A 14,663-nucleotide genomic window follows, 5' to 3' on the forward strand; every position below is an offset into this window, starting at 1 on the left:
ATTTTAGGTTAGTGTAAGTGTTGTGTAGTGTCTTTAGGGTACAGTCACATGGGCAGAGGTTCACAGCAAGTTTGCCGCTGGGAGTTTTAGCTGCAGCGCAAAATTTGCGCCATCTCAAACTTGCAGCACTCGCTGTAAACCTCCGCCCATGTGAGTGTACCCTGTACATTCACATTGGGGGGAGGGGGCAAACATCCAGCTGGTGCAAACTCCGAGCATGCCCTTTTGCTGTCCGTGCATGCTGGGAGTTTTAGTTTTGCAACAGCTGGAGGCACACTGGTTTGGAAACAATAAGTTTGGTTGCAAAACACTTGAAAGTTTAATACTTAACTTAGTGTTTCCAAACCAGTGTGCCTCCAGCTGTTGCAAAACTACAACTCCCAGCATGCATGGTCTGTCAGTGCATGCTAGGAGTTATAGTTTTGCAACAATTGCAACAGCTGGAGGTACTGAGGTAGGAAACGGACAATGTTTCCCAACTAGTGTGCCTCCAGTTGTTGCAAAACTATAACTCCCAGCATGCCCAGACATGCTGGAAGTTGTAGTTCGGCAATATCTGAAGGATCAGATGTTGCCGAACTACAACTTCCAGCATGCTTGGGCAGTCTGGTATGCTGGGAGTTGTAGTTTTGCAACATCTGGAGGTCCACAGTTTGGAGACCACTGTATAATGGTCTCCAATCTGTGCTCTTCCAGATGTTACAGAACTACAACTCCCAGCATGCCTGGACAGACTGAGCATGCTGAGATTTGTAGTTTTGCAACATCTGGAAGAGCACAGATTGGAGACTATTATACAGTGGTCTCCAAACTGTGGACCTCCAGATGTTGCCAATCTGCAACTCCCAGCATGCTGTCTGGGCATGCTGGGAGTTGCAGTTTTGAAACTCCCAGAGGCAGCGGTGAGATCGCTTTACGGTGATCTCACTGCTGCCAATGAAGATGCCGCCCTGCTGCCGGAAAATCACCGCCGGGACGCACCACCTCTGGGACCGCCTGGAGGACACTGCTTGCGCCGGGACCGCTCGGGACACCGCATGGCCGGGTAAGTGACGCCGGGGGACGGGTAAGGGACACTTAGCAGAGCGGTGTGTCCCGATCCCCGCGATCGGGACACACACACCGCGCTGCTATCAGCTAGTCAGACAATCTTCTGTTCTTGCCTCAGGTGCAAAAGGAGCTAGCTACAGCTCTGCTCCCACCCAAAAATGGTCTGCATAGTCTAATATGCCTGGGCCTATTTTTGGTCCCAGTCCGGCCCTGTTGTCTATGATCTCAACTGAGAGCTGATCAGCTGTGACCATAGTCACCAAGAAAAAACATAAAGGGAGATTGAACATTGTGTGTCTGTGTGCAGTCATAAAACTTTTTTTGTTTTGTTTTTTTGCTGTGTTTTTGGATGACTTGCACCAATTTTATCAAAAAGGCTTTATAAATGCACAGACTTTATAAATTTTGCTGAAGGACATTGCTGTAGGATATTACTTTTCTAAGGCAAAGCAGACGTGGTATGAACTAGCATTCACATTTTATTTTTTTGTGTGTGTGTGGGGGGGGGGGGGGGGGGGGTTGGAATATTTTCTATTTTTTTTTCCCCTTTGGTAATATGGTAAATATCTTCCACTGAAATGTCAATGATAGTTCACTGCATTATACGGTCTGTTTTGCAGATGTGCTTATTTTGAAGTTGCACAGAAATTTTGCACCAAATTAAAGCCAAAAAATATCAGGAAGGAAATGATAAATCCCCCCCCCCCCCCCCCCTTTTATGCTGTAAAGGACAATTACAGTAATCTTTCAAGAATTGAGATAAGAACTAGATGTGTTTTGGTCACATAAGACCAAAATTGAGCACTTCAAAGGGACAATGTACATCTAATCTTGGGTAAGAACCACCTTCTCTCAGCCAGGGCATTTAAAATGGGTTGTGGATGGGAATTCAAAATTAACTTACTTGAAATGCATTTTTTTTCTGGAACAAGAGGTGGGTTACTTCTGGACCTTTATACTAACCAATTGGCCTTACATAATATCCTAAGTAGAGGTAGGGGAGTCATGTAGCACAGCACACACTGCTCAAGTTTTTATGCATTCTATAATGAAGAAGATGAATTTGGTTAACCAAAATAGTTAGGGATGTGATAAATGATAAGAGAAAAGCATTTAGACTATTAAAACAAGAAGGCAGGCAGTGGAGAGGCATTAAATTAGAAGATAAATTTATTCTGTAAACTAGAAATGAAATTGGCAAAAATTGCAGCAGAGAGAACGATTGCCATAGAAAGAAATTAAAAACAATCAAAAATATTCTTCAAATGTTGGCCCCGTCATAAATAATCTGGGTGTAATGGTGAAGGAAGATGAGGAAAAGACCAATCTACTAAATGCCTTCTTTCTCTACTGTATTTACAAGTCCAATGTCGATGATATCAGTAGAGATAATATAAATTCTCCAGCAAATCTTACCTGTTTAACCGCTTAACGACGCAGGACGTAAATGTACATCCTGGTGAGGTGGTACTTAACGCACCAGGACGTACATTTACGTCCTAAGCATAACCGCGAGCATCGGAGCGATGCCTGGATCATGGGCGGCAGGTCCCGGCTGCTGATCGCAGCCAGGGATCTGCCCGTAATGGCGGACATCCTGTGGATGTCCACCATTAACCCCTCAGATGCCGTTATCAATACAGATCACAGCATCTGCTGCATCGCGGTCATTAAAATGGATGATCTGATCGCCCGCGGCGATCCGAGCATCCAGCACGGCAGAAGAAGGTCCCCTCACCTTGCTCTGCTGCCTTCCCAGCGTCTTCTGCTCTAATCATCCTTCCCGCAGACCAGAGCAGAAGATGACCGATAATGCTGATCAGTGCCATGTGCTATAAATAGTCCCCTATGGGGACTATTAAAGTGTAAAAATAAAAGTAAAAAAATAAAGTAAAAAATATGGGAAATACCCGCTTCCCCAATAAAAACGTAAATTGTCCCATTTTCCCTATTTCACCCTCAAAAAGTGTTAAAAAATATCTTATATACATATTTGGTATTGCCGCGTGCGTAAATATCTGAACTATTAAAATAAAATGTTAATCATACCGTACGGTGAACGGCATGAACGTAAAAATAAAAAAAAAGTCCAAAATGTATGCTTTTTTTTTAACCTTTTTATTCCCAAAAAATGAATTAAAAGTTCTATATAAGCAAATATGGTATCAATAAAAAGTACAGATCACGGTGCAAAAAATTAGCCTTCTTACTGCCACTTATACGGAAAAAATTAAAGTTATAGGTCTTCAAAATAGGGGGATTTTAAACGTACTAATTTGGTTAAAAAGTGTACGATTTTTTTTAAAGCGCAACAGTAATGAAAAAGTATGTTATCATGGGTATCATTTTAATCGTATTGACCCAAAGAATAAAGAACGCATGTCATTTTTACCGTAAATTGTACGGCGTGAAAACGAAACCTTTCAAAATTAGCAAAATTGCAGTTTTCTTTTTAATTTCACCACACAAATAGTATTTTTTTGGTTGCGCCATACATTTTATGGTAAAGTGAGTGATGGCATTACAACGGACAACTGGTTGTGCAAAAAACAAGCCCTCATACTAGTCTGTGGATGAAAATATAAAAGTTATGATTTTTTGAAGGCGAGGAGGAAAAACTAAAACGTAAAAATAAAATTGTCTGCGTCCTTAAGGCCCAAATGGGCTGCGTCATTAAGGGGTTAACCCTTTAACAACATCGGACGTAAATGTGCGTCATGTACATGACCGTGAGCATTGGATCGGTTCTCATAATGCATGGCAGGTCTGCAGCCTGGGACCAGGTGGTAATCGCGCTGATGGCTGCCATTAACCCCTCAGATGCCATGATCAATACAGATCACGGCATCTGTGACAGTGCAGCACTTAAAATGAATGATTGGATCGCCCGCTGCGCTGCCTCGGGAATCCGATCATCCATAGTGGCGAATGGAGGTCCCCTCACCACACCTGCCTCAGTCCGTCTCCAGGGGTCTTCTGTTCTGGTCTGAGATCGAGCAGACCAGAGCAGAAGATTGCTGACAACACTGATCATTGCTATGCCTATGCACAGCACTGAACAGTGTATGCAATCTAATTATGTAAAAGACATTTTTTTTTTTGAAAATGTGAAAAATCCCCTCCCCCAATAAAAATGTAAATCGTCCCTTTTTCCCATTTTACCCCGTATAAACGTATTTGGTATCGCAGTGTGCGTAAATGTCGGAACTATCAAAATATAATGCTAATTATCCTGTATGGTGAACGGCATAAATGTTAATAGAAAAAAAAAAAAAAAGACAAAATTGCTTTGTCACATTTTATGATAAAAAATTTATAAAAAGTGATTAAAAAGTCAGATAAAAGCAAAACTGGTACCAATAAAATCTACAGATCACTGTACAAAAAATGAGCCCTCATACCGCCCCATATATGGAAAAATAAGAAAGTTATAGGTCAGTGTTGGCGAACCTATGGCACGCATGCCACAGGTGGCATGCTGAGCCCCCTCTGTTGGCACGCAGCCTTAGTTCGCCATGGATGCCTTTTGATGCGCTACGCCGGCGCTGGACTTCCACTATGCTCGGGGCCGGCATTAAGTGGGGCAAACCAGGACATTCCTGTGTCCTGAAAGATCTTTTCGGGACACAAGGATGTCCCGATTAACTTTCGGCGGCCCCGCGTTAACTTAGTAACGCAGGGGCCTCCAGGAGGTAACGCATGCAGGAACGTCACTGACAGCCCGTGTGTGCGACCATAGGAACGGAGCATCGGAGTATCGAGGAGGAGGACGCCTGCTGGCTGGTATGGTAAGTTACCAGCTACACTTCAGCTTCGTTGCTCCGACCACCGGTCCCGGGACCTACTGCTATGGCCTATGCACCATAGCAGTAGGTCGTGACCCCTGACCGGAGGAACGGTGGATAGCGTATACACTGTATATGGCTGAAGGCTGTATGTCTGTGGGGGAACTATACTGCACCTAATGTGGGGGAACTGCCTACCTAATGTGGGGGAACTGTCAGCCTAATGTGGGGGAACATACTGCCTACCTAAGTTGTTTTTTCTAAAATTAAAGGACATCTGCAGCGGGATTAACACTTATCCCCTATCCACAGGATAGGGGATAAGTGTTTGATCGCGGGGGGTCCGACCGCTGGGACCCCCTGTGATCTCCTGTACGGGGCCGCGGCTGTCCCGTGCAGGGGACGTGCCAGCCGCAGTTCGTGCCTCCCCGTCTCCCCCATAGAACTGTATGGGGACGGGGAGGAGACGGGGCGTCACCGTCGACCTCTAGGTTGACGCTACATCACCATGAGCGCTAATGGCGGTGTCCCAGCGGTCAGACCCCCCGCAATCAAACACTTATCCCCTATCCTGTGGATAGGGGATAAGTGTCATACCACTGCAGTTGTCCTTTAAACCTCAGTATTCTCATTTAATTGCTGTGCTGGCACTTTGAGGGAAAAAAGTTGTCGTGCATTACAGTTTGGGCACTCGGGCTCAAAAAGGTTCGCCATCACTGTTATAGGTGGTCAAAATAGTGCAGTTTCAAACATACTCATTTTATTTAAATAGTTAAAAAAAAAAATTTAAGTGGTACAATTATAGAAATGCATATAACATGGGTATCATTTTAATCATACTGACCCACAGAATAAAGAATTTATTTTTTATTTTTACTGTAAAGTGTACAGTGTAAAAACAAAACCTTCCAAAACATGGTACATTGCGGTTTTCTTTTCAATTTCCCCACATAAATATTTTTTGGGTTGCACCGTACATTTTATGGTAAAATTAGTGATTTTCTTAAAAAGTAAAATTGGTCACTCAAAAAACAAGTGCTCATATGGGTCTGTGGATGAAAATATAAAAAAGTTGTGATTTTTTTTAAATGCGAGGAGGAAAATACGAAAATGCTGAATTAAAATTGGCTTGGTCCTTAAGGCCAAAATAGGCTTTGTTCTTGGGTTAACATGAAAACACACAAATCACCTGGCTCAGATGGCATCCATCCCAAGTTTTGTAGGAATTAAATTCGTTGTATTTTTAAAGATTCTATAATGACAGGGATTGTTCCACATGAATGGCACTTAGCAAATGTGGTACTGATAGCACTAAAACTTTGCACAAATTTAGGAAGATCTAAGTTATACACTCATACTGGCCTTCATTTACTATTGCAAACCCGACATGTTTTGTCCGGTTGTGCGCCAGATTCTGACTCATTGCGCCAGAAATTCTGTCCGCCAGATTTTGCACCAGAATTTGTGCCAGAATTGAAAAAACCCCGACTAACTCTCCATTTTGCTAAGAAAACCAGAAAAAGGGGCGTGGCTGCCAGGAAAAGGGGGAGTGGTCTCGGAAAAGGGGCATGTTCCTGACATTTTCACAAAAACCCAACATATTTACGAAGGTTTCCACATAACGTGGTGGATTTGAGCTGAGGAAAACCAGACAGATCAGAGCAGGTGTTTAAAAAAAAAAAGCTAAGTGTAGGGAAAGTGGAAAATGTAGGGAAACATTAGTAAATACCGTGGAAAATAAATTGTAGGGAAGAAACCTACACTCCACTCTTAGTAAATAAGGGCCATTGTGTTTGGTAGAATACAGTCAATCTCCAGTAATCATTGTGTGTGTATACAGCGTAAAACCATAGAGGAAAGGGTTACAGAGCAAGGCTGCCAGGCATGCTCCCCAGAGCAGTGAGTAAGCAGAGTGAGGGAGAAAGCGGAGTCATGCACAGTGCAGGCACGAGAGGGACGTGTCTCTTCCCACTGAGAAGGTGAAAAAGACAGTGAGCAGCGTTAATATGCTATTCTTTAGTGAAATATGGGTGATGGAGACCTAAAAATTACATGTACATGATCAAGATTGGGTAATCAATAACAAGTTTTTTGTGTTTTTTTGTGGGGACAGGTACATTTTAACTTTATCGTTTCATATTAAAAAAGGTTACATTTTATTATGGACAACTGCTTTAACATAAACATGTGATTAAATGTTTAATTAATGTTCTGTTGATAGTTCCTTGTAAAAGATTTATGTCATCCAAAAATTACCTATTGTTGAAAACCTCTTCAGAGCTAGGTTTTTTCTGGCATTTTTTGGAAAACTTCCACTGCAGCTTTTGTGCCAAAGTCATAAGTGTATTCAAAAGGAATGATCCTACTGGATCCACTTTTGGCTTTGTTTAACCCCTTAAGGACCAAGGGCGTACAGGTGCGCCTTTGCTCACTGGTACTTAAGGACCAAGGGCGTACAGGTGCGCCTTTGCTCACTGGTACTTAAGGACCAAGGGCGTACCTGTACGCCCGTGAGAATTTCGGTCCCCGCCGGGCGGGGACCGGGCTGGCGTGACTGCTGATATCTATCAGCAGGCACCCCGCGCAAATGCCCAGAGGGGTCATCAGACCCCCCCCCCCCCCCCCATGTCGGCGATCGCCGCAAATCGCAAGTGAATTCACACTTGCGATTTGCGGCTATTCCGGGTCATACGGGTCTATAGTGACCCGGAAAATAAAGGGGATCGCGGCTGTCCTTGACACCCACGATCCCCTTGAAGCAATAGGAGTGAGGTGGCAGAGGTGCAACCCCTCCTATCTCTGCTATTGGTGGTCTAGACGCGACCACCAATAGCAGATCGGGGGCGGAGGGGTTTACTTTCGGTTTCCCCGTTCTGCCCACCCACAATAGGCCGGGCAGGACGGGGAAACCGACAGGGACCGGCGCCGAAGATCCACTTACCCATCGGCGATGGCAGCGGGTAACGATCAGCGGCGGCAGCGGGCGACGATCGGTGGAAGAAGAGGACAGCGACGCAGCTCCCTGGATCCGACGGAAGCCGGTGAGTTACTTTGCAACATCTGGAGGGCTACAGTCTGAGACCAGTATAGTGGTCTCTAAACTGTAACCCTCCAGATGTTGCAAAACTACAACTCCCAGCATGCCCAGAGAGCTGTTAAGGCATGCTGGGAGTTGCAGTTTTGCAACAGCTGGAGGTCTACAGTTTGAGACCACAGCACAGTGATCTCTAGATCTCTATACTGTGCACCTCCAGATCTTGCAAAACTACAACTGATAGCTTGCCCACACAGCAGTTTGCTGTCTGGGAATGCTGGGAGTTGTAGTTTTGCAACATCTGGAGGTCCACAGTTTGGAGACCACTGTGCAGTGGTTTCTAAACTATAGCTCTCCAGATGTTGCAAAACTGCAACTCCCAGCATGCCTAAACAGCTGTCTCTGCATGCTGGGAGTTGTAGTTGTGTACCTCCATTTGTTGCATAACTACATCTCCCAGCATGCCTTTCGGCGATCAGTACATGCTGGGAGTTGGAGTTTTGCAACAGCTGGAGGCACACTGGTTGGAAAATACTGAGTTAGGTAACAGAACCTAACTGAAGGTTTTCCAACCAGTGTGCCTCCAACTGTTGCAAAAGTACAACTCCCAGCATGCACGGTCTGTCAGTACATACTGGGAGTTGTAGTTTTGAAACAGCTGGAGGTTTGCCCCCCCCCCCCCCCCCCCCCCCCATGTGAACGTACAGGGTACATTCACACGGGCAGGTTTACAGTAAGTTTACTACTTCAAGTATGAGCTGCGGCAAATTTTTCGCCGCAGCGCAAACTTCTAGCGGTAAATGCACTGTAAACCTCCGCCAGTGTCAACGTACCCTAAAAACACTACACTACACGTAATAAAGGGTAAAACACAACATATACACCCCCTTACACTGTCCCCCCCAATAAAAAAAAAAAACGTATTGTACGGCAGTGTTTCCAAAACAGAGCCTCCAGCTGTTGCAAAACAGCAACTCACAGCATTTCCGGACAGCCACTGACTGTCCAGGCATGCTGGGAGTTTAGCAACAGCTGGAGGCACCCTGTTTGGGAATCACTGGCGTAGAATACCCCTATGTCCACCCCTGTGCAATCCCTAATTTAGTCCTCAAATGCGCATGGCGCTCTCTCACTTCAGAGCCCTGTCGTATTTCAAGGAAACAGTTTAGTGCCACATATGGGGAATTTTTTTACTCTAACATGCTGGTGTTGTCCTTTTACTTTTTATTTTCACGAGAGGTAAAAGGGAAAAAAAGACCCCCAAAATATGTAACGCAATTTCTCCTGAGTATGGAAATACCCCATATGTGGGCGTAAAATGTTCTGCGGACGCACAACAAGGCTCAGGAGTGAGAGGGCACCATGTACATTTGAGGTCTAAATTGGTGATTTTACAGCGGTTCTGACATAAACCCAAAAAAATAAATACCCACATGTTACCCCATTTTGGAAACGACACCCCTCACGGAACGTAACAAGGGGTATAGTGAGCCTGAACACCCCAAAGGTGTTTGACAAATTTTCATTAACGTTGGATGGGAAAATGAGAAAAAAAAGTTTTCACAAAAATGCTGGTGTCACCCTAAATTTTTTCATTTTCACAAGGGAAAATAAAAAAAGCACCCCAAAATTTGTAACCCCATTTCTTATGAGTAAGAACATACCCCATATGTGGATGTAAAGTGCTCTATGGGTGCACTACAATGCTCAGAAGAGAAGGAGCGCCGAGGGGATTTGTCCAGAATTTGGGATTTAAAATTTGTCCAGAATTGAAGGCCACTTGTGTTTACAAAGCCCCCATGGTACCAGAACAATGGACCCCCCCCTACATGTGACCCCATTTTGAAAACTAAACCCCTCATGTAATGTAATAAGGGGTACAGTGAGCATTTACGCCCCACAGGTGTCTGACAGATTTTTGGAACAGTGATCCGTGAAAATGAAAAATTTAATTTTCCATTTGCACAGCCCACTGTTCCAAAGATCTGTCAAAAGCCAGTGGGGTGTAGTTTCCAAAATAGGGTCACATGTGGGTGGGGGTCCACTGTTCTGGCACCACGGGGGGCTTTGTAAATGCACATGGCCCCTGACTACCATTCCAAACAAATTCTCTTTCCAAAAGCTCAATGGTGCTCCTCCTCTTCTGAGCATTGTAGTTCGCCTGTAGTGCACTTCAGGTCAACTTATGGGGTACCTCCATACTCAGAAAAGATGGGGTTACAAATTTTGGGGGGTAGTTTCTGCTATTAACCCTTGCAAAAATGTTAAATTTGGGGGGAAAGTGCAGTGTGCAAGTGCAGCCTAACTGAAAAAGGACTGATTGCCACTCCAAAATCAGTCCTTTTTCAGTGGCCGTTTTTAAATGTAAATTAAACCTTTTTAATGAAAAAAGAAATAATAAAAGTATATTAGAGATATGTTGTAGTACATAAGTACTACAACATATCAAAAAATAAAGTTGGTGACAGTGCCCATTTAAGGCTCACTTTATTCCTTGTTACGTTCCTCAAGGGGTCTAGTTTCCAAAATGGTATGCCATGTGTTTTTTTTTTTTGTTTTTTTTTCGCTGTTCTGGCATCATAGGGGCTTCCTAAATGCGACATTCCCCCTGAGCAAAATTTGCTCTCAAAAAGCCAAATATCACTCCTTCTCTTCTGAGCATTGTAGTTCGCCCGTAGTGCACTTCAGGCCAACTTATGGGGTACCTCCATACTCAGAAGACATGGGGTTACAAATTTTGGGGGGTATTTTCTGCTATTAACCCTTGCAAAAATGTGAAATTTGGGGGGAAACACACATTTTAGTGAAGAAATTTTTTTTTTACATATGCAAAAGTCGTGAAACACCTGTGGGGTATTAAGGCTCACTTTATTCCTTGTTATGTTCCTCAAGGGGCTAGTTTCCAAAATGGTATGCCATGTGTTTTTTTTTATTTTTTATTTTTTGCTTTTCTGGCACCATAGGGGCTTCCTAAATGCAACGTGCCCCCCAAAAACCATTTCTGAAAAACGTACTGTCCAAAATCCCCTTGTCACTTCTGAGCCCTCTACTGCGCCCGCCAAACAATTTACATAGACATATGAGGTATGTCCTTGGTCCTTATTGGGCTACAAATATAAGTATACATTTTCTCCTTTTATCCCTTATAAAAATTCAAAAATTGGGTTTACAAGAACATGCGAGTGTAAAAAATGAAGATTATGAATTTTCTCCTTCACTTTGCTGCTATTCCTGTGAAACACCTAAAGGGTTAAATGTCATTTTGAATACTTTGGGGGGGGTGCAGTTTTTATAATGCGGTCATTTGTGGGGTATTTCTAATATGAAGGCCCTTCAAATCCACTTCAAACCTGAACTGGTCCCTGAAAAATAGTGAGTTTGAAAATTTTGTGAAAAATTGGAAAATTGCTGCTGAACTTTGAAGCCCTCTGGTGTCTTCCAAAAGTAAAAACACGTCAATTTTATTATTCAAACATAAAGTAGACATATTGGAAATGTGAATCAAAAAAAAAATTATTTTGAATATCCATTTTCCTTACAAGCAGAGAGCTTCAAAGTTAGAAAAATGCAAAATTTTCAAATTTTTCATTAAATTTTGTGATTTTTCACCAAGAAAGGATGCAAGTTACCAAAAAATTTTACCACTATGTTGAAGTAGAATATGTCACGAAAAAACAGTCTCTGAATCAGAATGATAACTAAAAGCATTCCAAAGTTATTAATGTTTAAAGTGACAGTGGTCAGATGTGCAAAAAACGCTCTGGTCCTAAGGTGTAAAATGGCCTGGTCCTGAAGGGGTTAAAAACAGCAGTGACAGTTTAAAAGAAAAAAAAAAAGTCAGAGAAAAAAAACCTGTGTGGAAATGTAGCATAGAATCTGTCATCTGTATATGCTGCTAACAACTGTAGATACTGTTGGATAGCTGTCACAGTATGAAAGTAAACTGTGCCTTTCCTCAAGCTAATAATGGTTGCCAAACTTATAAAATTGTCGTTTTGTATTTTCAACAAAGAGACTTCATGTTTTGTACAGATCCAGCTGTTTTCTCTTTATCACAGACAGTACAATAAAAGATGACAGTAGATGAAGCTTAGACATCAGCCTGCCCCCTCCCTGAGGAACAGGGGCATGCCCAGAAAACATTTCCATTTGGGTCAAGGCCATTCTGTTGTGTCTGTGTCTATTGGACATTTGGCCAAATGGTGCTTTGACCATTCTGTATGCAGAACCGAAGATGCCATAATAAAGACAAATAACCCCTTTTGGGAGACTCTTCTAGCAGAACGCCAATCACATAGAATAATGCTATGCGATAGCATATATAAATAACATGTAAACTATAAAAAAAAATAATAAAAAAAATCCCCTGACCTAATAACTTTTCTAATTCCCCCCCCCCCCCCCCCCCCCTTCATCTTTAAAATAAATGTTTGGTATCACTGCGTGCAGGATTGTCAGATCTCTTTAAAATATTACATTTTTGATCCCATATAGGGGAATATAGTAAATGCAAAACAATACCAAAGTCCAAAATTGATTAGAGGTCACAACGCAAAATGGAATATAAAATGAACATAAAGTCCCCTCTACACGAAGGTGGCACTAATATAAACAGACCATGGCTCAAAAAATAAGCTCTAAAACAGCAAAAATTTAAGGTGTCTTTACAAATTACCATAGGTCTTGCAATAAGCAAGCCCTGATGTGGCTCTGTGGATAGCAAAATAAAAGTTGTCTTTTAAAAGACGAGGAGAAAAAAAAACGCAAAAATGAAAATTGGCTGTGTTCACAAGGTTAAAACCAGCTGTGTCCTTTTTAGGCTAAGTCTCCACTAATTATTTTTTTTTGGCAAAACGCCAAGAAAAACGCCAATTCTGCTACATTGCATTTTTTTGGCCAAAAAAACGCTGCGGCCAGATGTTAGCTGTAAATCAATGACAAATCGCAAATTTCGAATTCCACTTGGCGTTTTTTCACTGACGGTTTTTAATCCTTTTTGGCGTTTTTTCACTTTTGCTTTTTTTTTTTTTTAGCTCCTTGGCGTTTTGAAAAAAAACGCTGTATGTCGTTCAAACCGGGATTTTTTCGCAAAATCGTTGCGTTTTGCTCAAATAGAAGTCTACAAGAAAAACGATATGTGGGGTTTTTAATCTTTGCGGGCGGTTTTTAATCTTTTTTGGATCCAAAAAAGTGATGGAGATAAAATTTCGTAGGGTACCATTATAAAAATTTTATTAAAAAAAATATACAGTAGTGAAGGAAAAAAATTGTTTCTAACAAAATTTATAATATTTAAAAAACATTTTTTATTACTTTTTTAAACAGGGATCAATTTATGTGTGCGGGGAAATAAAAATGTAGCCGACATAAAATGTATTGTGTTTGTGTTTTTCACTTTTTATGCTTAATTTTTACATTTATTTTAGTTAGTACTACTACTCCCAGCATGGAACAGACTGTTCCATGATGGGAGTAGTTCTACCTGTATTAATAGACAGATCGCCCATTGCGTTCCTCCTCTGTAATGTATAGATGTAGCCGGCCGCTCTTCTATGGTCCCTGCCCTGACATATATTTACACTTATTCATATTTCCCGCAGAGCTGTGATTGGCTGGAACCTTATGGCCAATCACAGCTCCCCGTAAACTTTATTAAACATTGCGTTTAATAAAAAAAAAATTCCATCGCTGCTACATCCAACAAATTTTGGGTTCCAAAAAAAAAATTAAAAACGCCAAGGTGTAATTTCCACACAAATGGAAAAAAAAATGCATGATGACGTAGATTGCACTGGCGTTTTTTTCTGCCGTTTTTTTTAATCCCTAAAAACGCAGGACAAAAAAACGAGTGTAGACTTAGCCTTAAAGGGGTACTCTGCCCCTAGACATCTTATCCCCTATCCAAAGGATAGGGGATAAGATGTCAGATCGCCGCGGTGCCACTTCTGGGGAGCCCCGGGATCCCTGCTGCGGGACTGCGCTATCATTACAGCACAGCACCTTTGGATAGGGGATAAGATGTCTAGGGGCGGAGTACCCCTTTAAGGGGCTAAAAATCAATAGGTTTGTCAAACAATGTTTGGCTAGGATAGAAGAAATTTATGTTTTTGTGTTTCCTAATTCTATTTTTTCTTCATTATATTTCAAGCACATGTTTTCTTATGGGTCCACTTAAGCAACTTAAAAAGATGTTTGAGCCAACCAGACTGATTACTACAATAATTATGCTGGTGAGTATTGAAGACTGCCTTGTTTATTGTTTGATAGCTTGGGCATTTAGAAGTACTTGCATAACTTCATACCAATCAAGTCATGAAATACTGCATGTGAGGTTTCATCACATAATTTCAGTACTTATCTCTTCCCCTGCATTACCCCACCCCCTCTTTCCCAATCAACCATTTATTTACGTGCTAGTAAAAAACAAAGGAGTGGATGTAATTACTGGTGGTACATATCATCAGTCTGACATAGCAAAATATAATAAGTCCAGTGGCACTCACCAGTCTGCCAATCTTTGTGTTTTATTCAAATCATTGTGCAGAAATTTGTCTGCATGCCTCTTCTGACCAGGATACCAGCATGTTCACTGAGTGGTAACAGCTTTTTCATGCTAATTAGCAGTTCAACGGACCAACTAATAAGCATGAAACATCTGTAACCACTCAAAGAACACTCTGGTATCCTGGTCAGAAGCAAAATGCAGTTTAATTCCTGGACAATGAATTGAATGAAGTACAAAGATTGACAAACTGGTGAGTGTCACTGAACTTCCTATATTTTCCTCATGATGT

General features: G+C 42.1%; 1 protein-coding gene across 7 annotated transcripts in view; it reads left to right on the forward strand.

Moving 5' to 3' along the window:
- SFT2D1 (SFT2 domain containing 1) overlaps window positions 1-14,663 on the forward strand; it is a 205,277-nt gene that overhangs the window by 118,890 nt on the left and 71,724 nt on the right. For all 7 annotated transcript variants that reach the window (XM_056566859.1, XM_056566862.1, XM_056566857.1 and 4 more), the window contains one exon: window positions 14,018-14,099. In XM_056566859.1, coding sequence (XP_056422834.1) covers window positions 14,018-14,099 — 82 coding nt within the window. The remainder of the gene's footprint in view (window positions 1-14,017; window positions 14,100-14,663) is intronic.

Source organism: Hyla sarda, chromosome 3, assembly GCF_029499605.1.
Source record: "Hyla sarda isolate aHylSar1 chromosome 3, aHylSar1.hap1, whole genome shotgun sequence".
NCBI lineage: Eukaryota > Metazoa > Chordata > Amphibia > Anura > Hylidae > Hyla > Hyla sarda.